Here is a 27103-nt window from a genome sequence, read left to right as displayed (position 1 = left end):
TAAGTGAATAATTGTGACTATCTTTCTTACAGGCTTTTGTGGGGACTAAATGCCTTAACTATTATGCAAACAGGGTATTTTCTGAAGTGCTTTTGCTCCATTATGATTGCCTAGGTATTAATATGCTTTCTATATCCCACAGTATTTCAGTAATTCTCTTTCTTCATATAGGAGGGTGACAAGGTAAGAGACAACCTAAATTTCCTTCATTCAAGTTTTCATTGTACATACAATAAAATGGACAGTTTTATTTACTCATTCACAAGAGAGTTGTTTCTCATGAGAAAAGCAACCTTGATAGGAAAAAGTTACATATAAAATGGATAGGGGTAGGGATAACACCAGACATGGAGGGTTATGTGCTTACATACATTAGGATGGTTGGAAATGTAGTGCACAGGAAGAAGAAGAGCTAGGGAACACTGAAAAAAAATATATTAATAGTTCTCTGGAGACAGTAGGAGAAGCATAAATTTTAAGCAGATTTATTAATAGGAAACTTTGGGGAAAGGGAAACTTATCTGAAGAAAAACCTTAGAAACTTCTCTGTGAAATGCTATAGAAAACTCTATACTAGGCCTTTAAGAGAGCCTAAATTATGATCTGCATTATTCTTCAAATCATTTGGACACAGGTTTCTGTTCCTTTGAATGTGACACAAGGACTAGGTCAAAACAGGATGAGTTTTAAGTCGTTTCCATCACTCATCCACTCAAAAAATATGTAACTGAGTGCTCAACTGGCGTAGGATGGCAATGCATTTTGTGGGGGTACCATTCAGAATTATAGACCTCAGGTTTAATGCCAGGTATTGCTTACAGTAAATTACCACCCTAGAACTAAGCCTGGACTACATTTTCATTATAGCCTGTCAAACTCTTGGGATTAAAAAGCAAAGGAGTGTGAGCAAGACAATTAACTCTGTGCTATTACGGTTCCTAGAGAAGCATCATAAAAGAAAAAGAGACACTGTTGAGTAAGTACAATTTGAGAAGGTCCCCTTTGGTGCTGAATATTCAAAGAACCAAATCCCATGTAGCACTATTATCTGCACACTAAATTCAGGAGGTCCAAGAAACTCCCTCGAAAGCAGCAAATTGGACATTGGTTTTAATCCAGCCTGTTTAGAAACAAAAAATCTTAACAAATTTGAGTTCCCTTTGAATAGGAGAGATAAAGTTGATAGGAGATTTTCTTAGATGAGTTTAAATACTTAGCACTACTCTAGATTCCTTAAGGCCCTGGCTGTTGCTATTGGACTTACAGTTGAGCAAGCTCTTGAACCAATGGTACAGGCTAACTGCTACCAGAAATATGAGAAAATATTGGAAAATACCATGATGAGAAAGAGAACATAACAGAGTCATGGGTAGTGCATGCCACTAAAATAATATCAAATGTCAGATTTTAAGTTTTCAAATGGATTATGAACTCAAATGCCTAAAGAGGTGCTACAGTTAACATAAGTAAAGCTGGCCTAAATGGAGTGAACCAAAAATGTGTCTTCGTCTAAAGAAAGAAGCTACTATTTAGGTCCAACTAATTGTGGACATATTATTGCCATATTTTCCAATTTTTCAAAAGAAGGCAGAAATTAAATTTGTATGTGAAATCTAATTTTCAAGTAATTCCATTTTTTAAAAAACTATTTGGGCCAAATAAAACTTATCTGCAGGCCAAACATACATCCCTGGGCTGCCAGTTTATGGCTTCTAGTTCTCCCATCCAATTCTAGATGGCCAAGTGATGAAATCTCTCCATCTGAATACGAACCACTTTTCCTAGCTGGTCTATTTGCTGTTAGGAATTCAACACAGAAATCCCAGAAACTCTCCACTTAGCAGTACACTGTCTCTAGGTAGTGTTGTTGTTCATTAAAGAAACAGATCTTGGTGGCTGTTAATCCACAAATAATCTTCAAATTGAGACTAACATAGGTAATTTTTATTTTAAAGTATATTTTTAGATTAACTAAAAATGTTTTTAAAACAAAATTTCAGCATGCAAGCCAAAACTGTCCCAGCTCCATACAAGAGATATCTTTGAAGCAACCATCTTCCACCAGCAGTATTTCTCTCATAGGTAGCTTTGGACAAATCAAGAAGAGTGTTTCCAGTATGAATCTTAACTCCAAAAAGCTTGTTTTCAGTACAATTTTAAAAGAAATTACAGGAAATCGTAGGAGAAGAAATCAGAAGACAGGACATAGAGAAAAGAATTAAATGCTACAGAGACTTAGAAAGGTTATCAACAAAACAGCTTCTCTCCTTTAGCGCTCTTATATAAGCAAAATTAAAGATACTAGTGTGCTCAGAACTGTTACATATAATCAAGGTGGGGGACAAGATAGCACTACACAAAGCCACGAAGCACTGTTCCCACTGAGAGAGAACAAATTAACAAGTAAACCAACATAATTTCGGTAGATCTTTGGAGAGAAAACAGTGAGGGTGGATGGAGAGACAAGTAACACTGAGGCTGAAGAGGAAGCTGAGCACACTGAATCGGGTGCACCAAACAGCTCCTAGGGAAGGAGTGAAGGGACTGAGGGACAGCTCAATCTCACTACAGACCACTGGGATCCTAGCTACAGGGAATCCCATACCCCCATGGGCCTGTGAATTGGCAGAGGGATATGGCCAGGGAGTAAGCAGACAGGGCCTCACCTGGCACAGAGCCCATGAGCTTTTGTGCACAGGGTGGCTCCAACAAAGGGCAGCCATAGAGGCTCACTCCCACGGCATGTCATCTCCCTCTGAGAAGCTCCAGCCCCAGCTGACTACCAAGCCAGGAAAGCGCAAGACTGGCTTTCCTGCAGGACCGGGGTGCATCAGTTCTACAGGCCCTCCTGCCCACCAGCCCCTCCCAGGGCCCCTGTCGACCCACTCCATAGAAGTGTGTGCACAGCGCAGCCTCCAGGGCCCAGCCTGAGTGCTCTAATACACCTGAGTACTTTCCTGAGAGCACTTTGTATCCCCCAGCAGAGCCACAGCCCAGCCCTAAGCCACTGGCCCTCCCAGCATGCCAGGGCTGTGGCACACAGCTCTGGAGTACTGAGCTGAAAGCTGTGGCTGGCACTTAAGCAGAGCCCCCACTTTCACAGCAGTAAGAGAGACAAGATGTGTGGCAGTAGGGCATGCCTCTTTCCACAGGACCAGTTCAGAAAGAGTGTAGTCTATCTCCCTGTCCTGGCCTCTACCTGATGAAGTCCCACAGCCTGGAACACTCAACAAAAGAAAAATGAGAGTGGTGCTAGTGATCAAAGGGGACTCCCTAAATGCCCAGGAGCAGGCCTGGTGAGGGTGTCATCTCTCTGCCCACCACAGAGCATGGTTATGAACACAGAAATACAAAAGAGGCCGGGCGCGGTGGCTCACGTCTGTAATCCCAGCACTTTGGGAGGCCAAGGTGGGTGGATCACGAGGTCAGGAGATCGAGACCATCCTGGCTAACACAGTGAAACCCCGTCTCTACTTAAAATACAAAAAATGAGCCAGGCGTGGTAGCGGGCGCCTGTAGTCCCAGCTATCCAGGAGGTTGAGGGAGAAAGTATTAACCCAGGAGGCGGAGCTTGCAGTGAGCTGAGATTGCGCCACTGCACTCCATCCTGGGCGAGAGCAAGGCTCCATCTCAAAAAAAAGAAAAAAAGAAAGAAATAGAAAAGAGCCACACATTTTGATTAAGAGCCCATCTACCAGCAATTACTCTTAAGCTTCTTAAGCGCCATCTACTGGATCACAGCTGAAACTATAACACCCAAATTATCTAATATACATCCCTGTGAAAACAAGTATAAGAATTCATCCACAAAATAAAAATCCCATACAGAGTCATGACCTTCTGAATGCATCGTGAAATGAACCCAACTTACTATATTCAAACTATACCACAGTTAAGAGAATACTAGCCCCTCCAGATGAGAAAGAATCAGTGCAAGAATTCTGGCAATTCAAAAAGTCAGAATGTCCCCTTAACCTCCAAACAAGCCCACTACTCCCCCAGGAATGGTTCATAACCAGATTGAAATGACCAAAATGACACACACAGAATTCAGAATCTGGATGGCAAAGAAGCTCATTGAGATTTATGAGAAAGTTGAGACCCAATCCAAGGAATCCAGTAAAATGATCCAAGAGCTGAAAGATGAAATAGCCATTATAAGAAAGAAACAAACTGATCTTCTGGAACTAAAAATTCACTATGGAAATTTCATAATACAATAGAAAGTAGCAGCAGCAGAATAGACCAAGTTGGGGGGAAAAAAAAAAAAAAAAAAACTCAGAGCTTGAAGACCAGTTCTTCAAATCAACTCAAATGAGAAAAAAATAATTTTTAAAAAAATTAACAAAATCTCAGAAATATGGGATTATGTAAAGATACCAAACTTACAAGTCATTGACATTCCTGAGAGAGGAGAGAGAATAAGTAACATGGAAAATATATTTGAGGTTACATACCACAAAAATTTCCTTAATCTAGCCAGAGTGGTTGACATGCAAATTCAAGAAATACTGAGAACCCTAGCTAGGTACTATAGAAGACAACTATTCCTAAGGCATAGAGTCATCAGATTCTCCAAGGTCAATGAGAAAGAAAAAAATCTTAAACACACCTAGAGAGAAAGGTCAGGCCACATACAAAAGGAACACCGTCAAGCTAGCAGTGGATCTCTCAGCAGAAATCTTACAAGCCAGAAGACACTGAGAATCTATTTTCAGCATCCTTGAAGTAAAGAAATTCCAACCAAGAATTTAGTATCATACCAAACTATACTTCATAAGCGAAGGAAAAATAAAATCCTTCCCAGTCAAGCAAACACTGAGGGAATTTGTTACAAGTAGACCGGCCTTATAAGATGTCTTTAAGGGCGTGCTAAATACGGAACTGAAATATGTTTTGCTACCATAAAATCAAACTTAAGCACATAGCCCACAGACAATATAAAGCAACTACACAATCAAGTCTACCTAACAACCAGCTAACACAATGACAGGATCAAAATTTCACATACCAATACTAGGCCTGAATGTAAATGGGCTAAACATTCCACTTAAAAGGAATAGAGTTGCAATTCAGATAAAACGACAAGACCCAACTATCTGCTGTCTTCAAGAGGCCCATCTCACAAGTAACAACACCCACAGGCTCAAAATAAAGGGATAAAGAAAGTTCTATCATGCAAATGTAAAAAAAAAGAAAAGAAAAAAGCAGGAGTTGCTATTCTTGTATCAGACAAAACAGAATTTAAACCACTAACTATTAGGAAGGACAAAGACGGGCATTACATAATGATAAACAGAACAATTCAACAATAAGATATAACTATCCTAATTATATAATCACCCAACATTAGAGCACTCAGATTCATAAAACAAGTTCTTGACCTAGGAAAAAACTTAGACAGACACATAGTAATAGTGGGAGACTTCAACACCTCACTGACGGCATTAGACAGATCACTGGAGCAGAAAACTAACAAAATTTTGAACTTAAACTCAACACTTGACTGATTTGACCCAATAGACATCTACAGAATAACCTACCCAAAAATCACAGCATATACATTCTTCTCATCTGCACACAGAACATATTCTAAGATTGGCCACACGCTGTCATAAAGAAAGTCTCAATAAATTTTTAAAAAAAGAAAAGAAATCATATCAAGTATGCTCTCAGACCACAGTGCAATAAAAATAGAAATCAGTATCAAGATATCTTGAAATTACACAAATACCTTAACAACTTTTTCCTGAATAACTCCTGGGTGAATACTGAATTTAAGGCAGAAATCAAAATATTTTTTGAAATTAATGAAAATAGGGATATAACTTACCAAAATCTCTGGGATGCAGCTAAAGCAGTGTTAAGAGGAAATTCTGTAGTGCTAAACACCTTCATCAAGAACTTAGAAAGGTCTCAAATTAACTATCTAACTTTGCACCTAGAGGAACTAGGAAAGAAAAGAAAAAAAAAAGTGAAACCAACCCCAAAGCAAGCAGAAGAAATAACTAAAATAAGAGAAGAACTTAATGAAATTGTACATCTGGAAGAATTTGCCTGTGAATCCATTTGGTGGGTTTTTCTTTTCATTTATGATTAAATTTTGGAACTTGTTATTGGTCTGTTCAGGGTTTCATGTTCTCCTGGTTCGATCTTGGGAGGTACCAATTTTACTGAAACTACTCCAAAAAAATCAAGGAGAAGGGGCTTCTCCCTAACTCATTCAATGAAGCCAGCATCAGTCTGATACCAAAATCTAGCAGAGACACAATGAAAAAAGAAAACTTCAGTCCACTATTCCTGATGAACATAGATGCAAAAATCCTTAACAAAATACTAGCAAACCAAATCCAGCAGCACATCAAAAAGTTAATACACCACAATCAAGGAGGCTTCATTCCTGGGATGCAACACTGACTCAATATATGTACATCAATAATGTGATTTACTACAAAAACAGAATTAAAAGCAAAAACCATATGATTATTTCAGTGGAACGCAGAAAAAGCTTTCAATAAAATCCAACACTTCTTCATGATAAAAACCCTCAACAGACTAGTCCATCTAAGGAGCATGCCTCAAAATAACAATAGCTATCTATGAGAAACCCACAGCCAACATCATACTGAATGGGCAGAAGGTGGAACTATTCCCCTTGAGAACTGGAACCAGACAAGAATGCCCAATCTAACCACTCCTATTTAACACAGTACTGGAAGTCCTGACCAGAGCAATTAAGGAAAAAGAACAAAGGAAAAGGAATTCAAATAGGAAGGCAATATATCTTTACTAACGATATGATTCTATACCTGGAAAACCCTAAAGACTCCACCAAAAGGGTCCTATAAGTGATGAACAAATTTAGCAAAGTTTCAGGATACAAAATCAATGTACAAAATTCAATAGCAATTCTATAAATCAACAACATTCAAACTGAAAGTCATGGAAGAAGACAATCCCATTTATGGTAGCCACAAAAAAATGGAAATACCTAGGAATACAGCTAACCAAAGAGGTAAAAGATCCTATAAGAAGAACTGGCCAGGCGTGGTGGCTCACACCTGTAATCCCAGCACTATGGGAGGCTGCGGCAGGCAGATCATGAGGTCAGGAATTCAAGACCAGCCTGGCCGATATGGTGAAACGCATCTCTACTAAAAATACTAAAATTAGCCAGGTGTGGTGGCACATGCCTGTAGTCTCCGCTACTCAGGAGGCTGAGGCAGGAGAATCACTTGAACCTGGGAGGTGGAGGTTGCAGTGAGCCAAAATTGCACCACTGCACTATAGGCTGGGCAACAGAGTGAGACTCCATCTCAAAAGAAAAAAAAAAAAAGAACTATGAAATATTGCTGAAAGAAATCAGAGACAACACAAATAAATCGAAAAATGTTCCATGCTCATAGAAGAATACATGTCATAAAAATGGCCATACTGCCCAAAGTAATTTACAGATTCTACGCTATTCCTATACAACTAACAATGTCATCTTTCACAGAATTAGAAAAAAAATTCACATGGAACCAAAAGAGAACACAAACAGCCAAAGCAACCCTAAGCAAAAAGAACAAAGCTGGAAGCATCATACCATGTGATTCCAAACTATACTATAAGGCTACAGTAATCAAAACAGCATGGTAATGGTACAATAACAGACACATAGACCAATGGAACAGAATAGAAAACCCAGAAATAAAGCTGCATACCTACAGCCATCTGCTCTTCAACAAAGCTGACAAAAACAATGAAGAAAGCACCCCCTATTCAATAAATGGTGCTGGGATAACTGGCTAGCCATAGGCAGAAAGATTAAACTGCACCCCTACACCATATAAAAAATTAAGCAAAATGGACTAAAGACTTAAATGTATCACCTAAAACTGTAAGAATCATAGAAGCAGCCTAGAAAATACCCTTCTCAACATTGGCCTTGGCAAAGAATTTTGGGTAAGTCCCCAAAAGCAATGGCAACAACAACAAAAATTGACAAGTGGGACCTAATTAAAACTAAAAAGTTTCTGCACAGCAAATAAACTATAAACAGAGTAAACAGACAACCTACAGAAATAGGAGAAATGGGAGAAAATATTTGCAAACTACACATCTAACAAAGGTTTAATATCCAGACTCTATAAAGAACTTAAACCAACAAGCAAAAAAACAAATAACCCCATTAAAAAATGGGCAAAGAACATGAACAGACACTTCTCAGGAGATATACAAGTGGCCAATGAACATATGAAAAAGTATTCATCATCACTAGTCATCAAAGAAATGCAAATCAAAACCATAATGAGATACCATCTCATACCAATCAGAATAACTATTATTAAAAAGTCAAATAATAGATGCTGGCAAAGCTGCAAAGAAAAGGGAATGCTTATACACAATTGATGGGAATGTAAATTAGTTCAGCCACTGTTAACAAAACATAATTATATTCTCCGGTTGCGAAGGGGTTTAATTAGGAATGATTAAATGTCTCAAAAATTTATTTTGGCATCTTTGATATTACTAGCATAGCAAATCCCGCTGTCCCATATCTCCTCCAAATCATTACCGTCTCCATCTTTCCCAAAGAAAAACCTTATCCTGATTTAAAGCTCTACCTATTAGTTTTACCTACTCTTGAACTTTTTATAAATAAAATCACACAGCATGCAAAAACAAACAAGAAGAAGTGTTATAATCACACTGCGGTTTATAAACTCAAGATAACATGAGTTAGGGCTTGGATGCATCCAAATAGTAGGATATTATCCATGTCAGCTTTCTCAAAAAGTTGTGTCTTTTTATTTTTAGAGTTAGAAGAGGTGTTAGAAACCATTTCTTTCAAATCCTTAATTTTATATAGAGAGAAACATCCTACTTTGCCTAAGTGTAGTTTGTGACAGCATCAAGACAGTCATCCAGATTTCTTAAAACATGCAGCAATGTTCTTTCCCTTGGATTATTATCCTTACAGTTAAGTAAAGTAATGGATGTATTACTACTGGCTACATGTAACTGGAAGAATTGATGCTCCCTCTCTATTAAGGCTTGCTAGTTGAAAATCCAGTTCTTATTTTGTGAATAAAACATCTGCACATGGACTTTGAGTACTAAAGAATCAGAAGCTCTTGTCCTAGAAGAGCTTCCATTCTGATTGGCAAAATACCAAAGAAATATGAAATTAAAAGTTAAAAATAAGTTAATATATAATTTAAGACAGCACAAGTACTCTCACAAGACAGATTAGTTAATTGCCAATAAAATGGGTCTTGTACCTGATATTCAATATAGCCTTTTAAAAAATTACAACTTAATATTTTAAAGAAACACATCTACCTTTGCAGCATTATTTAATGGATAAACTTAAAAGATCAGTATAACACAGGAAGAACAAGATACATTGTCTACAAGTGAAACAAATTACTGTCTTCAGGTTATGGAATACAGCTTTCTGTCCCCAAGAGCATAAAATGTGCCTTTATACCACTTTTCTAAGGTACCCATTAGTTATGACTCCCTCAGAGCATTGAGTTATTGCCTTAAAATAAGACAAACTGGCCAGCCTGAACACAGCACAAGTTTCTGAGATGTTGATAGGCAAACATTTTAGAGTCAAAAATACCTTTAAAAAGTGGGAAAATAAAATGCAAGTTTTATTTTTTAAAAACTCCAACTTTAGGAGGAAAAAGACATTCAAAACTATTTCAAAAACAAAACTAATGAGTTTGCTAATTCTTTGCTTAGGAATGATTAACAGGATAATAATTAAATGTTCTTTTAAACTCTGTAGTAGGTACAATTTCTAAACAGTAATTATTTGCATTTGCCTCCTGGAACACTTTTATTCATGGAAAAAAATGGCAATAACAGTCTTAAAGTAAATAATTTAACACACAATTTCAACGTGAAAATTCTTTTCCACATGGGTTTTATTAAAAGTACCTTTCTGAATATTAGTTTCATATTAAATTAAACTTACTTTTATTTCTTGGTGGGTTGGAAATACAGTGATCAACTGTCCCAGCTTGCTTAGGATTGAGGGGTTTCCTGAGATGCAGGACCTTCAGTACTAAATTGTAACAGTTGAGCAAACCAGGACAGTTGGTCACCCTAGTTGGAGTATATGTACTGCCAATCTGTGTTCCCAGTGAAAACTAAAAAAGCTAGATAATATACAGAACCCGTTTAATTGAAGAGCAAAGATCTGCTACAGTGACAAGAAATGGAGGGACTAGACTCCAAAAAGGAGACTCTTAAAGAGGTAAGCTGATGTTTACAGATGATTTTACCATGGAGACATTTACCAATTCTAGGCAAATGGAGGTTGAGACTCCAGGCTACTATAGTAGAGCTTTTATGGAGACCTAGCACTTTTAATTACAAGGTCAGTTTTTCCTTCAGGACATTTATAGATTTTTTGTATTAGGTGGGTGCAAAAGTAATTGCAGTTTTTTGCATGTAGATATTAGGTTGGTACAACAGTAACTGCAGTGGCAAAAATCGCAATTACTTTTGCAACAACCTAATATCTACATACAAAGACTCTGAAGAGTAAAGCAGAGATTTTGGCATTCTCACATGTCAAAGATTAGTGTTCGGTACATGCCAGAAGAAGGGCTGCAAAAAAACATAGCAAGCTCCCAGTTAAAACATCTGGAGGGCCAAGGGTAAAAAGAGGCCAAGTGAGTCTCATGAGAAATACAACTAAGCCCTGAAATTAGTATAGTCACTAATTACATTAAGGTGCTTAGCCATCTATTTGCATAGTGGGGAAAAAATGATCCCTCTGTGGAGGCAAACATCTTTTTTTATTTAACAAAATACCCATTATTTGATAAAAAATTTATTAGTAATGCCAAAAGACAGTACTACATGATCAAAAACCAAGAAAAAAAAACAGATACTCCAAATAGTGGAATTAGTTGATAATTACGTGAAAATAAATACAATTAATAGCCTAAGAAACAAGAAAAAGATAGATAAAACAATTAAGAATTTCCTCAGAGAATATTAATAAAAATCTTTAAATAATCAAATGTAGGCATGCAAGGAAAAAAGTACACATACACATGATCTGAAATGTAGAACCCATTAGACGTTTGAGAGCAGATGAAACAGATGACAAAATTAGTGAAATAAAAGACAAGTCAACACACATATCCAAACTAAAAGACAGAGAAAAAATTCAATGGGAAAAATGGAAGAGTCTAAGAGATAACGTGGGACATAATCAAACGTCTAAGAATAATACATAATTAGAATCTCAAACAGGAGAGAGAAAATGGGGCAGAAGCAATACTTGAAAAGATAATGGCCAAGAATCTCCCAAACTGAAGAAAAACACCATCCTATGGTATCAGAAAGTTCAGGCAGGAACCCCAAGCAGAATAAAAAGGGAAACAACAACAAAAAAGACAAATCCTAGGAAAATGAATCATAGCAAGATTGCTGGAAACCAGAAAGAAAAACCTTTAGCAACAGATTTTTTTAAAAAAGACATATTACCCTCTATAAGCCTAACTTCTAAAAAAAAATGAGAGAAGCCTGAAGATATAAAATGACATTTTAACATTATTTGCTATAATAGGCCATCTAGACTTTCATATCTAATGAAAATATCTTTCAAGTTTAAAGTGAAATATTTTATCAGAAAAAAAAGAAAACAGGAAATGTACTACCAAGAAACAGTTACTACAGGAAAACAGTAAAGAGAGTTCTTTGGGTTGTAAAAAAAAAAATTAAAAAATAAAAAATAAAAAATAAATCCCATAGGGAAATATAAAATTGTTAAAGAAATGATCAGCAAAGAAAATGGTAAATGTGATAATATAAATATTCACTTAGTAGTGACAGTACCAAGTCATACTAGTAATACTACATTTGTGTCTGTATGGTTGGTTTAACAAATGTAAAATTAAAATAATCAAAAGGCAGCAAGTAAATGGCATGAAAGCCTTCTAAGGTTCTAGAAATAGTCAACAATGCAGATTATAATCTTTAGTAAAAGTTTATATAAATAGCAGATTGATAGAGGATGTAACAAGTCAATGATGCATGTTATAATTCCTAGTATAAGAATGTATAACTAGAGTAATAAAGAATAAAATGAATCATAAAAGTTAATTCAAAAGAAAATAAAAGCAAAAAGAAAAAGGTGCTGGGTCACATACACAAGCAAATAGTAAAATGTATAATAGAAACCAATGTAGCAGTAATTACATTAAATGTAAATGGACTGCAAATTCCAATTACTAAGACTACCAGATAAGATGAAAACACAAAACCCAAATATACACTGATTATGAGAGACACTTTAAAGAATGCAGGATGTTTGTAAGCATCATGATGGAAGGTATATATCATACAAATGCTAACCAAACAAAACTCTTATAGCTAGTTGGAAACAGGAAATGCCAAGTCTCAGTAAGGTAGATTCCTTCAAAAAGGAAATACAAGCAACATGGATTAGAGATGATAATATCTCAAGAAAACAATGTAAATCATTGTTTTACTGGTGATAACTGGAGTATCTCAAAACTCTATCCCTCACTAAATCCAATCAGAAGTGTCATACTTCAGTGTAGCTAATATAAATAAAAAGTAGCCTCTAGAGTATCAATCCCTCTTTTGCCATTTTGGCAACTCAAGTAAAAGCAAAATACAGAGGTTAGGGCAAGAATTATCTAACACAGGGGTCAGCAAACGTCTTCTGTAAAGGGTCAGATACTAAGTAACCTGGCTTGCAGGACACACAGTACTTGCTGCAATAACTCAACACTACCCTAAGTTGTAGTATGAAAACAGCCACAGATAAGCAGCATACATGTGCCTGTGTTCCAATAAAGCTTTATTTACAAAAATATTGCCAACCTGTGATCTACAGCAGTTGTTCTCAGAAGCATGGCCCCTGGATGGCAACACTAGCATCACCTGGCTACCTGCTAGAAATACAGATTCTCAGCTCCCACCTAAATAGAATCAGAATCCCCATGAGCAATCTTTATTTTAACAAATCTTCCAGGTGATTTTGAAGCTTAGTAAAGCTTGAAAACCACTGATCTAGGGAGTATACTGTTATTAAACTTATCTACAGCCACAAGGTGCTATATTGATTGTCAAGATTAAAATACTGAGGAGGAAGAACTAAATATCCATCTTAAGGTCTCATACCCATCTCATCATGTTCATCAATCAAGACCTAAAATGAGGTTGAGGATTTTAAAGAAAAAAAAAAAATGAAACCCACAGTTGAGATACAGACCACCCATAACCATGAAGCCAAAACTGAAGTCATCCTGATTTTCCCAAAAAGGAAAATACGTGGCCAAAAACAGTAGTTACTAAATATACACATGGGGAAACTAAGGCTCCAGTTAAATTACTTGTTCAAGGTCTCACTGACTCTCTTCAACATCCAGAAAAAAATGCAGTTAATCTAATAAACACATCTTTCCCCACCTCTAATAAACTCCACATTCTAGATTCTCTTTCTTTTCTAACTCAGGTAGGGAAGTATGTGGCATATAAACACCCCAGACAACACAGAAAACAAGTCAATACATTTATCATATCACTATTACTATCCTCATTTTGACTTTGGTTTAGTTCAGTCTCTAACTCCCCAACATGAAAATGCTGGAGTTATAATTTTTTACCAAAACAGCAAAATTCCTATCTACAAGAAAGCCTCCCAAAAGGAGGCTTTTGGGTATCACACAGGTATCACAAAAGTCACCCAAAAGGAGGCTTTTGGCTGTGTGGTATCACATGGATACCATCACCTACTTCTACTGACTCTACCAACTTCCCTCATCCTACTCCACTTACATACATACACACACACACACACACACACACACACTCACTCACTCACACACACTCTCTCTCTCCTCTACCTTGCCTGTTTCAGGGACAAGGCGGTGAGATTAACTATCACTATATAAGAGATAGAAAATATGGGGAAAACATCATTAAAAAAAAAAAGACATTACCTCTGAGCACATTAGTTCTAACTGTCTTAAAACCAAAATTCCCTAGTCCAGCTCTTGAAGGAAAAATAACATTTTGATATTAATTACATTTACAGAACTATTCAGCATTAACTACATATTCTAGTTGTTTTTTTTTCAAATTTACATTCTCTTGAGAAGTCCTATTTATTTATAACTATTTTTGTTCAGAATATAATTTTATGTTAAACATGTATACTTACATTACAAATAAGATTTAAATTTTTTCACATTAATGCTTTAAAAAATTACTAACTTGGTAACATATATTATATATATTACTATATTATGCTGAACTATGAATCCATGAGGCTTTCTGTTCAAGACTGACCACACAGGTATTCTTTCCCTTAGATGTCATTAAAGTATAAAAATGTATAAGTCAATATACAGATAGCAAATAAGCACATGAAAATATGTTCATCATCAGCTATTATGGACTAAATGTTTGTGTCCCCCAAAATTCTTACGTTGAAATCTAATCACCAGTGTGATGGTATTAGGAAGAACGACCTTTGGGAGGTAATTAGGTCATGAGAATAGTCATCATAAATGAGATTAATGTCCTTTAAAAGGAGGCGGAGAGCTCTCTGGCCTTCTTTCCTCCATGTGAGGATAGAATGAGAAGTTAGCAGTCTGCAACTCAGAAGAGGACCCTCACCAGAACCTGACCATGCTGGCACCATGATCTCAGACCTTCCGCCCACCAAAACTGTGAGAAAAAATTTTATGTTATCTATAAGCTATCCAGTGCATGGTATTTCATTATACCAGCCTAAACTAAGACATTAGCCATCAGGAAAATGCAAATTAAAACCACAATGCTGCATATTCTTGTCAGAACAGCTAAACTAAAAAATAGTAACATTACCAAATATTTGTGAGAATATTAAGAAAGTGGATTTCTCATACACTGCTAATGGACATGTAAAATGGTACAGCCACCCTGGAAAATCATTTGGCCATTTCTTTTTAAAAAATTAAACCTGAGCCAACTGAACACAGCAGCTTGCACCTGTGATCCCAGATGCAAGGAGGAGGCTACTCAGGAGGCTAAAGAAGGAGGATAACTTTAGCCCAGGAATTTGAGGCTGCAATGAGCTATGATCACACCACTGCACTCCAGATTAAGTGACACAGCAAGATCCAGTCTTTCAAAAAAAATAAATAAAAATAAATAAAAATTAGGCCTATACTTACCATGAACTCAGAATAAAACTCCCAGGCATTTCTCCCAGGGAAATTAAAATTTATGTCCATATAAAATCCTGCAGATTTTCCTGCACAGCGATTTTATTTGTAATAACCAAAACTGTAAGTAACCAAAATGCCCCTCAATTTAAGTGAATAGTTATACAAACTGTGGTACTTCCATACTACAGAATACTACTCAGTAATAAAACAGAACAAACTACTGATATATGTAACAACTTAAATGGATCTCAAGGACAATATACTGAGTGAAAAAAATCCAATGCCCAAAGGTTACCTCTTGTATGATTCCATTCATATGACATTCTCAAAATGACAAAAGTATAGACTATAGACGGAGAATAGTTCATGGTTGCCAAGGTTTAGGAATGGTGCTGGGTAGGACACATTTTAAACAAGGTCTAATTGTGAAAGGATAGCACAAGGAGACTTTTTTGGTAATGAAACATTTCTAATTACAATAATGGTTAAACAAATCTACACCATAAAATGGCAACAGAACATGTACACTGTAGCTATATGAAATTCCTGGTTTTGATATTATACTATAGTTATGTAAGATGTAACCATTGGGGGAACTGGGTGTAATGTACATGGGACTTCTCTGTACTATTTTTGCAACTACATGTTGAAATCTATAATTATTTCTAAATAAAAAGTTAAAAGTAACAACTATTTGATGATACATAATAAACTTGTAAATTATCTTATTTAGGGGGAAAAATTATCTATTAAATCCATGAGACTTGAAGAAAATAAGTCATTTGCTCCAAATTTCTATTATTTTGGTTTTGGGAGGGAGATAGGTTTTGAAAAACCTTCCTGATGTTTATAATTGTCCAGTTGAGAAATTATAACATTACTACTGGCATAATGTAAAAGTAGATCGCATTGCTTTGCAAAGACATTAAAAGTTAAAATATTGAAAGTGCACCTAGATTTGACTGCATTTGTCTTTCTTCAGAGATTAAATTCCATAGTTAACTGTGGCCAAATCTAAATATATATAAACTTAATTCTAAGAAGTACGTTTTCAAAGTATTTAGTACAGTAAGATTTCATTTTTGATACATAAAATATTTGCAATAGCAACAAAACAAAAGCAAACTGAACTAGAGGACATTTAAAATAAAAATAATAGTAATTCCCATTAAAGGGTTAAATAGGCCTATGCATTTACTTGAGATATTTCATGCCAGAAAAAAAATACAAACACACACATCACTTATAGCCAATATTTAATAATCCCATATTAACTGATGTGTAAAAAATGTCTTTATGATCTGTTACCACCCAAAAGAATGCATCATAATAACTTTCAAGAATATGTTCTTTGACTTCTAACCTCTGCTCTTCTTTAGAATTACCTGTAAGAGGGAAAAAAATAAGATTCATATTGTATCTATGAAAAATAAAACATCATTCCTTAACAAAAAGTTAAATAGTCCTGGGTGCATAATATGCAAGACTGAATTTATAAAACCCAATTTGGAAGGTGATTAGGGAATCTTTCGTCTTATAGTCTTAGATTTCTCTAAAAACAGTCTTATCTCAATGAATATGAAACATGCCTAGATTCTAAAAACCTGGCTTTATTAGTTCCCTCTAGATGTTAATTTCTTCAATTGTAAACCAAAAGTGTCCAGATTAACGGTTTCGAATTTGAAATTTTTAGACAATTTAGTTATCTAAATTAGGAGTTAAACAATACCAATTAAAGAGTTAAACAATATTCTTGAGTCTATATTAGACTCAAAAAGTCTATTATAAATCAGACATTTCACAACTATAAACTAGGACAAATCTGCTGCAACATTAAATTTCTTATAGTTGGACTGGAATTATAATCATTTGAGACTAAAACTGGTCATCTTATGCTGAACAACCTGTTAAGTAGATTATTTTCAAAATATATAGTCTGTGGCACAAATAAAAAAAGGAGATTTTTAGTTGTAAAAAGACTGACAGTATTAGTCAGAATATCTCTTTTTTAAAAAAAACTTACTATTTTAAGTAAATAAACCTACAGTTTATTAATAAAAATCCTAAATGTAAAAAATACATGTATATTCTTCAATATCTTAAGCCTTGTTTTTCCCACAGAAAAATATTTACATTGACTTTAATAGTGTAGAAATTTGTTGGAATGTTTATAATTGCAAGATCATTTAAAGCCCCTAGAAAATGCCAAGACATGCACATTTCTAGGCTTCCACAAGACCATCAAATAAATCTGTATCTAGACTAGTACTTCTCCGTACAGGTAATTGTCATGGGTACTTCAAAAGATAAAGTTTGAATACTCAAATGAATTTACAAAACGCTGAGTATATTATGTACTCAAACTTACAAAATACTAAATGGAGTTCAACAAGTTTCCTTATTGCTATATTTCTCTCATAGCCTTTCATAACTTTACATAACTATAGTTATTTAAGACATTAGGATTATGAGAAACTGGATACAGGGTACATGGGAACTCTAAACTATTTTTTGTACCTTCTTATTTCAAAATAAATCTAAAACAAAAACGTCTACAAAGAGGTAGACTGTCAAAAATAAGTTTCTCTCCTCTATCATCCCCAGTCAACTGTGGTTGCCAGTTTCTTACACATTCTTACAGAAACAAGTTCTACAATAATACTGTGACTAATCAAGGAAGTATAGTATGCTAGGTTATCTACACTTATTTGACAACAGAAGCGTCTGAGATAGGGCCTTGATTAACATCATTTGGAAATAACATTTTCAGGAACATATCTGGAAAACTGCACCGTAGGCAACATATTATTAACATTATATAAAAATAACAGTAAAAAGCAATCATCTCTACTTATATAAGAAATTTTTTTTTCCTTTTTTTGAGACGGAGTTTCACTCTTGTTGCTCAGGCTAGAGTGCAATGGTGCGATCTCGGCACACTGCAACCTCTGCCAAAACAAAGTTAAAAGAAATCAAATAATTGGTGATATGGTTTGGCTTTGTGTCCACTCCCAAATCTCATCTTGCATTGTAATCCCTCCATGTGGAGGAAGGGAGGTGATTAGATCACGGGGGCGGTTTTCCCCATGCTGGTCTCCTGATAGTGAGTGAGTTCTCTTTCCTTTATAAATAACCCAGTCTTGGGTATTTCTTTATAGCAGTGTGAAAATGGACTAATACAATGAGGTAATTAGGATAATTTTAAAAGATCAAGAAGAAAGTAAGTTTTGAAAAATTTCAAGGTGATGTATCTTCTCAGTCTACAGATAAGCAGACTGTAGGAACATGAATGTTTCCTCTAAAGCAGTGGCCATTAATATTACCATTGGAAATCAATAATATACATATGGAGGAAATCTAACTCCTTAATTAAAATCATGAACTCATAAAAGGCCAAATATCGGCTCAATCAACAAAGCTGGGTAAGGTATACAAATCAGGGAGAGGTGATGAACCGAGTGGTATTTTTGAAGTTTAATTCTTGCTCGAGAAAAGAAATTTGGATTTTACCTTTGCTGCGGCCAGTACATGCTCCTTGTTAATGACTCTACATTTACTCTCACAAGCGTTTGTCCTGGACTCTTCTGCTAATCGATGAACAAACAGTAAACAGTTCAGATGGACCTTTAAAACAGAAAATCCAAGTGGATTTTTAAGCTCAAATACTGATGCATTGAAATAATATTTTTAAAAATTAATTATCTCAAAATGTATCATTGTACTATTTACCATTGTGATTAAGTAAATTAACTCTTCTATTTAAAATTACATAGAATTCAGTCTAATATAAGTCCATCTTAGATTCCCTGCAAAGAGACTTCGTCATTGCAATACATAAAACAAGCTATGCAAGGCTAGACCAAAGGCCATTTTGTAAAGCATCATTATATATCAAAACGTATGTAAGATTCACTTAGTAACAAATATTCCTGTTTCTGATTCCAAATGGATTTAAATTTATAACATAATTTAAAATTTCCAGAAAATTTTAAATCAAAACATATCAACAACTACATTTTAGGCTATTATTCCACAATCTGAGGTCAAAGATTTTTAAACAGATATATTTAATTTGAAATATTTATTAAAAAACATGTTAATAGTTGAAACTGTTTAAGTTTGCTAAATTGAAAAGTGTATGTACAAAGGTCAAGTTATTTGTCATCCAACTATCATAAAATAACCATACTTACTATTAATAATCTTCAAGCCTCTTTTTAAAAAATTATTTAAAATAGGTAATATAAGCAGACTGAAAAATTTTAAAGTCTATAAAAAAACTATAGTTATGTAAGATATCAGCATTGTGGAAAGCTGGGTAAAGGATACATGGAAACTGTGTACTATTTTTGCACCTTCTTTTGAGTCTATAATTATTTTACAATAAGAATATAAAACAACAAAGTTTACAAAAGGGTAGTAAACTATCAAAAATAAGTATATTCCCCATCTCATCCTCCAGTCAACCATAGCTGACACCTTCTTGTACATTTTTACAGAAACAAGCTCTACATATAAGCAAAACATATGTACTCATCTTCAGCTAATATATATATCAACATTATCTGATTACATATATGTATAAACAAGCTCTGATATGTCATATAAAATAACATTTTGTTAAGTATTTTACTCAAAATCACCATCCAAACCAACAAAAGTCCTAATCTACAAGAACATTCCTTGGAAAAAAGTTAAAGTACATGTAATCCAAGCAGAAGAAAATGTGAAGTGAGCTAAAGTCGTATCTCAATCTCCACTCTAGAATCATATGTAGTGCTCTTATTTATATTATTGCACATATCTTCCCCATCCTTTGCTTCTGCCAGGTACCTGAGGGCACTACCAACTTAGATCCAATTAGATAGTGTCTTTAACATGATTTATTCTGTTATTTACATGGTGGCAAGTGATCTTTGCAGTTAGAAGAACAATTTATACACAATACTTAACATTCACCATCTTGTGTACTGCACACTCTCCCACAGTTCACTAAATGTTAAATAACTAGTAATGTGATGTTTTAATGCTTTATATAATGCAGAGATCTTTAATAGATTGTTATATAGGTGTTTAATAATGTTCTAGTGATATGTGGAGAAAACAGAGGTTTGGGAATTTAAACAAGATTAACTATCTATGAAAGGTGGATATTCTTTTGGTACATTTTTGATGCACTATCTTCATTGATTCTCACAAAAACTCTGAGAAGCATCCCAATTCCAATTATTTACATTATACTGTGCCAATTATTTTTTAAACTTTCAATGATAGCCCATTTATTTTGGTAGCAAAAACACCCCATAATATGGCACAATTTCATTTGTTAATCTATTCTTTCTACTTCTAAAGGTAAATAGCTTCCAAATACCCTCAGGATAAATTCCAAATTCCTTAACACTAAATCCCACTTGACTGGGATTCTAGTTTCACCTCTCACTGTTCTAAGCTTCCAGTTCTACACTAAGCCTTTTGAATTTCTTTGAGAATTCAAATGCAGCCTTGCCTCTAGGCATCCTACTTGTTTATAGACTTCTCTGAAAAGCCCAGCTTCCCCCAATATGTAAGGTTATATTGATCCATAGCACTCTGAACTTTCTATCACTGCATAGACCACATCATGATGTAATTTCTCACTTAGCTGTCTTCCGCAATGTACTCTAAGGACATGAATTATGCCTGGTCTTTTCAACACTGTATCCCCAGTGTCCCTTAACACATTGCTTAATAAAGAGTAGGCAGCTAATAATTATTATTGCATGAAGACCCCACTACACCTCCCCAGATAAGGCAAAAAAAAAATTTTTTTTAAATCAGACCCAATTAAACCACACTGTCTTAAGACTTAATTCATTAACCTAGATGGAATACCCTTTCCTCTTCGTGGTCATGAGCCATGGATACTGTGATGGTTAGTACTGAGTGTCAACTTGACTGAAGGATGAAAAGTATTGTTCCTGGGTGTGTGTGTAGGCGGTGCTGCCAAAGGAAAATAATATTGGAGTCAGTGGACTGGGCAGACCCACCCTCAATCTGGGTGGGCACCATCTAATCAGCTGCCAGCATGGCTGGAATAAAGCAGGCAGAAGAATGTGAAAGTACTTGACTTGCTGAATCTTCCAGCCTTCATCTTTCTCCCGTGCTGGATGCTTCCTGCCTTTGAACATCAGACTCCAAGTTCTTCAGCTTTTGGACTCTTGGACTTATACCACTAATTTGCCAGTGGCCCTAGGGCCTTTGGCCACAGACTGAAGGCTGCATTGTCGGCTTCCCTACTTTTGAGGTTTTGGGACTGGGACTGGGACTGGCTTCCTTGCTCCTCAGCTTGCAGATGGCCTATTGTGGAACTTCACCTTGCGACTGTGTGAGTCAATACTCCTTAATAAACTCCACTTCATATATACATCTATCCTATTAGTTCTGTCCCTCTAGCGAACCCTCATACAGATACTGAGACAAATTAGTATTACTTTTTCAAATCTCACAAAAATTTTTTCAAGCAACCTATATCTATGTCATAAAACAGTTAATTGAGTGGTACTACTCCAATGCACTAAGGCTTATATTAAAATGGTCAGAACAAAAGTTAGTTTTAGGGTATTTAGCTAGGCATTCTAACTTGAAAAAGGTAAGCTATTCCATCAATAAGTTACTTTTAAAAATCTGCTTGCTTGAAAAATAAATCAAAAGAAAATTTATAAAGAAATACTTCTTGACAGTCTCAGTTGACAGAAAGACTGGGCCAGTCTGAATTCCTCCTCCCTTTGTCATAGCACTTTTGAATTTTACATGAACTATAAGTACTCAGATATTTGCACAGCATTCCTTTACATTTAACAGATGTTAACTCTCTCCCTAGTACCATCCCTGGGGCCAAACAATCAAATAAGGCATAAAAAAAACAAAATAACAAAAAGCCAGTGAAGAATGATAAAATAACACAAGGAAATTATAAATACAATGCTAGAAATGACATCAATCCACATAGTTGTCATGCATTTCCAAAATTAATTGTAGACTCAGAATGTTAAAGCTATTATGCAAAACACCAGGAATACAAAAATTTCCAAATTCAAGTTCCCAGAGTAGTGGGAGAATCAAACCCATAAATAAAAAGGCAAATGTGTGACAATAGATGATGGAGAAGATAAGATTTTTCCTTTCTAAGGACATTAAGGAAAGTGTCACTAAAGTAACATTTGAACTGGATTTTGGAAAAATTGTAGGTTGCCAAGTAGAGTGAAGACATCTTCAAGCAAAAGAAATACCATGTACAAAAGGCAGCATAAAAGTAGATTAATTTTGTGTTAAAGACAATGGGAGACAGAAAAGGAGCTATTCATTCTCCTCAAGAAGCTGCATACCACACTAGGAGACATCAGCATATGAAAACTCCTAGACAACAGTGTTAAGAGTCCCAATAGCTCAATTGTATGATGTATACTTTTACTGCTGTCCAAGTTCAGAAAAAAGAACAGATCAAAACAAACTGCCTTAACTACAGAAAACTTTGTGGATGATGTGGGATGCAAGTGAATTACACTTCTACATAATTTCATTTGATCTTACCTTAGGTCTTTTCATGATTCTAGCTTTTCTTTACAAATGCTGCTCCCTTTAATTTTAAGGTTCCTCTCACTTTATCTTGCAATAACTTTCAGGTGTAGTTTAATGCTAATTCATTGAACTTTTTGCTAACTCATTGAACTGGGTAAGATACGAAGTGTCAAAGGTGAGCAGAAAGCTATAAAGAAACCAGGGTAATCCATGCCATATTCAAGACAGTGAAGGCGAAATGTTTAATGAAAGCCAAACACGACGAGCATACTACCTGGGAAAAGCTAGTGACCGAAAGAACATTCTATACCCCATCAATTCAATCGCTTGAAATTTCAACTCACCCACTTTCCCATGCCACCTGGATCCCACCGCACTATGCAGCCCCTCTGTCCATGGGTTCTTTGGAGGAAGAAAGGGGTAGATGTGGGAAGATGCTGACTACTTGAGAAATTTCTACTAAGCCATTTGCACCAGCTAGTAGTCTCTTGGATATCTTTGATCAGGTACATTTCCTCTCCCTCCATTTAGAAGCCCCAGTGAAAGTTCCATAATATACTACGTAAAAATGTTTTGCAAGTGAATTTCATTTGAATTCCGTTCATTTGTGCCACCTCTATCACCAGCATGGGATAGTTAATTGGGGTCGGGGCACAAGACAGCCCGTAATGCCTCTTCTTACAAGATTTAAGAAAGTAACAAAAATAAGGGCAGAAGATAGAAGTAATACTTTTCTGGGGGAAAATGTGTTTTTGTTGTGTTTTTGGCTTCAGAGACCAAATAAGGGGAAAGGGGCGATAATTCTATAGTAGTTTAGCAAAAAGGAAGCAACAGATGGGGTGGCAGTGGAGAACTGCAGGAAGCAAAAGAGTAAAGAGGAAGTAGAAAAACCAATGTCGTTTAAGAACAGCTAGGATGATTCATGCAGTATGTTCTTATTATCCACAATTCTGTACCTTGATCTCCTGGAAATTATGTGTCCATTTATAATGGCTCCTTTACTCAAAGAGCCAAGGATAAGCTACCGAACATGCCTCCAGTGGTTTAAACCTAGAGAAATAGTGTTCATTGTGCCAGAGGAATATGTGTTCCAGGTATTCAACACAAAAACTGAATTTATTTCAAGACAGAAACATTATTATACAGTGGTTTGATTGGGGCTTCTTATTAGGGGAACATTATGCTTCAGGTATTATGAGTCAGATAAGCAGGCTTTAGTAGTCTAGCTTAAAAACTGACTAGGTGTTCTATTACTTGTCTAGCAAAACGAATTAACAGTTGAGAGGACTCTTCCTACAAATAAACTTTCCCATCAGGGTCCTTTAGTAAGCACCCTAACCTAGAGGAAATAAGGCAATATGTTTGGTTAAATGTGTAAATAGAGGAGAGACGGAGGGAGGCAAGGGAGGAAAGAGGAGAGAGGGAGGGAGGCAAGAAGGGAGGCCCTTAAAAGGCATGTGAGCAATGCCTTTTACAATAGCTAAATAAAAATGACCCAGACTGAATTCCAAAATCTATTTTTTAAAGGGTGATTCTTTCATACCCTTTGAAAGTACATTAATCACGGTGCCAGATTGTGTTCCTAAACAACAATATTTAAAACTGTAAGCAGTAACTGTACGTTAAGCTCATGTGACTAAGAGCCTCCCTTTAAAAAGATCCAGATACTTACTTTTCGGCGCGGCCCGGTACAACTGAGCGCCAGGAATATGAACTGACAAGCCAGGGTGGAGCATACGTTCCCTGTCATTGTTGGAACTGCCTTAAACATGGGCCTGAAAGAGCTATAAATTGGCTCGGGGTGGAAAAACAAAGGCTTAAGGTTATTGCCCTTACCTCTCCCGTGCCCCATTCCCAGCCCGAGAAGGGATGGAATCTCACCAGTAAGTCACCACTTTTCTCCAGACGAAGTTGAGGCTTCTTTCGCTTGAAGACTCGCTTTAGAAAGCCACGGGGAGCCTTCCGCTTTATCTGCTTCCTCTGGGAGACTATGGTCGACAGCGCCATCCTCTCTGTCAAGTACCAGCTGCCTCAGCTTCCGAGGTGCTCTCTCTATCGCACACAAGCTCCGGGGACACTGGGCCAGCGAAAACAATCTGGTCCCTCTGACGCTTCTTCAGGCAGAGAAACCCCGGTCCGAACGTTCGAATCCGCCGCCAACGGAACGCGCCCGGCGCTCAGTAGTGACGTCAACCCTGAGCGAGCCCCGCCCCCGGAGGCTCCTGGCTGTAGGTGGAAAACGCCCACGGTGGGCGCGTCCCGGGAATACCTGACGTCATTAAGAGCCTGCGTCCTCCTTTCATCACTTTCTGTATTATAACTTTTGCTCTGTGAAAGTGTTTCTGCTAGGTTCCCTAGAGATGATTGGAAGTTGTGGAGAGAGAGACTGGTAAGCCAAGGCAGTTCTTCAAGCACTCACTCTATACTGTCCCTAATACCAATGAACAGAAGTTTGTGATGTTTTATCAGGATTCCTAAAGCACTAATGCCATGCCTTCCTAGCGAGGAATGCATGATTTTCAGATACTAACAGTTAAGAATTTTACACTTCTACATAATTTCATTTGATCTTACCTTAGGTCTTTTCATGATTCTAACTTTTCTTTACAAATGCTGCTCCCTTTAATTTTAGGGTTCCTCTCACTTAACCTTGCAATAACTTTCAGGTGTAGTTTCATGCTAACTCATTGAACTTTTTGTTATTTTTTCAAGCTGTTAATTTCTCTATCATCTGTGCTATTATAGAAGTATTAATAGTTATCAAACTTTAATGTGCATCAGAATCACCTGGGGGACTTGTTAAACTACTGTTTGCAGGGCCCAGCTCCCAGAGTTTCTCATTCACTAGATCTAGGGGATACTCAAAAATTTGCAATTCTAACAAGTCAGGGACATTGGCATTTGCTAGTCTGCGGACCAATCTTTGAGATCCGCTGTGATTTTAATTATAATTATCTCTAATACTATCTCCATTGAGATTTCAATATTATGTTATTGTGATCTCACCCACACAAATGATCCTTCTACTACCTGGCCTCACATTTCTAAGACCTCCTCTCTGCCAATCATCTTCTCCTACACCCTTGAGTTATTCATGCCTGTGGTCATACCCTAGGCGGTGTCATTACTAAATACCTTTACCTTCGGTTTGATCTGCCACTTTCAATTTAGTTGTCTCTTTTCAACCGTATCTTCTATCTTTTGAACTTACTCCCTCCAACAATTCTTCAATGCTACTGGACTACTGTCCTATCTTTTTCAGTTCCTCTCACCACACACCCCCAGCTCTGCCACCCGACTCTATGCCTTATCTTCCCTCCTGTAGTCCATTGTGCATCGATCATCATAATACTGCCCTGTATTTCTCCACAACTTTATAGCCATTCTCTTTTATGCTTATACTAACCTGGCAACATTCCAATTCTGCTTAAGTTAAAATCTCAATCTATTCAACACTTGCATCTGTGTATTAATATTGGCATAAGAAAACAACACTCACAGGTATGTGTCTGATCTCAATTCAAATTCATGACCACTCATGTGGGCTCTAAGTACTGCTACAATCCTTTGATATTTCCTAAAGCCGTTCATTCATTTACTCATTCTCTTACATAGCTATGTCACGCCTTCTATTTCTTACCTACCCCATTCTCAATCTCCAGTGATGACATTGCCTCAACAACAAAATAAAATTTAAAAAAATCCATGGAGACTTTCTGTATGCTTTCACCACCCCATCTATTCATCAGTCTCCACCTGCTCCCATGGATGAGATGCCAACTACTCCACTTGTGCCCGACATCAAGCCCTTTCCCCTTTCTTAAGGACATTTCTGTAGCAATTCTCCTTGCTCCTCTGCTTCATGAATTTTCCTTCTTTGCCAATTTTTTTCCATCAGCACCCACACAGCTTATAATATCTCCAGGCTTTTGAAAACCCTCTCTTAATCCTACCTTTTGCTGTTGTCCTTCTACAAAACGAAACAAAACTAGAAACAGTTGGCTAAATTCAGTGTCTCCAAATACTCTTCTCTTATTCTCTGTTAAATCCAGTACAATCAGACTTTTCTAGCTATCTCTTCACCAAAATTGTTTTGGTCAACATGACCAATAGCATCATATTTGCAAATCCTATGGCCAATTTTCAGGCTTCAGTTTATTCATCAAACCAGAAGTATTTGTTGAGTTTCATGATTTTTCCTTCCGTAAAACAACATATTTAATTGGATATGATTCTCTTTTGTTTTTCTTTGTACTTGATAGCACCTCAGTCTCCTTTTCTGGTTCTTCCTTTTCTTTTTGATATCTAAATTTTAGAGTACCCCACGACCACATCCTGAGATTTCTCCTCTA

At 36.3% G+C, this 27103-nt stretch overlaps 1 protein-coding gene across 5 annotated transcripts in view; it reads right to left on the bottom strand.

The window, feature by feature from the left end:
* The window catches only part of CENPW (centromere protein W), a 152958-nt gene extending 128001 nt beyond the window's left edge, over positions 1–24957 (bottom strand). Inside the window, exons 1-4 of one of the 5 annotated variants that reach the window (XM_054490359.2) lie at positions 24633–24934; positions 24424–24546; positions 18705–18818; positions 16434–16579 (exon numbers count right to left, since the gene is read on the bottom strand). In XM_054490359.2, the coding sequence (XP_054346334.1) occupies positions 16553–16579; positions 18705–18818; positions 24424–24546; positions 24633–24758 (390 nt within the window). In that variant the 5' untranslated portion in view covers positions 24759–24934 and the 3' untranslated portion in view covers positions 16434–16552. Of the gene's footprint in view, positions 1–16433; positions 16580–18700; positions 18819–19550; positions 23154–24423; positions 24547–24632 lie in introns of those variants that run through there. The other 4 variants (XM_054490360.2, XM_063666563.1, XR_008503026.2 and 1 more) reach the window with 4 other exon arrangements.
* Positions 24958–27103: the final 2146 nt, after the last annotated feature.

This window comes from Pongo pygmaeus, chromosome 5 (assembly GCF_028885625.2).
Source record: "Pongo pygmaeus isolate AG05252 chromosome 5, NHGRI_mPonPyg2-v2.0_pri, whole genome shotgun sequence".
Classification (NCBI taxonomy): domain Eukaryota; kingdom Metazoa; phylum Chordata; class Mammalia; order Primates; family Hominidae; genus Pongo; species Pongo pygmaeus.
This window is presented reverse-complemented; position numbering and strand designations above follow the sequence as displayed.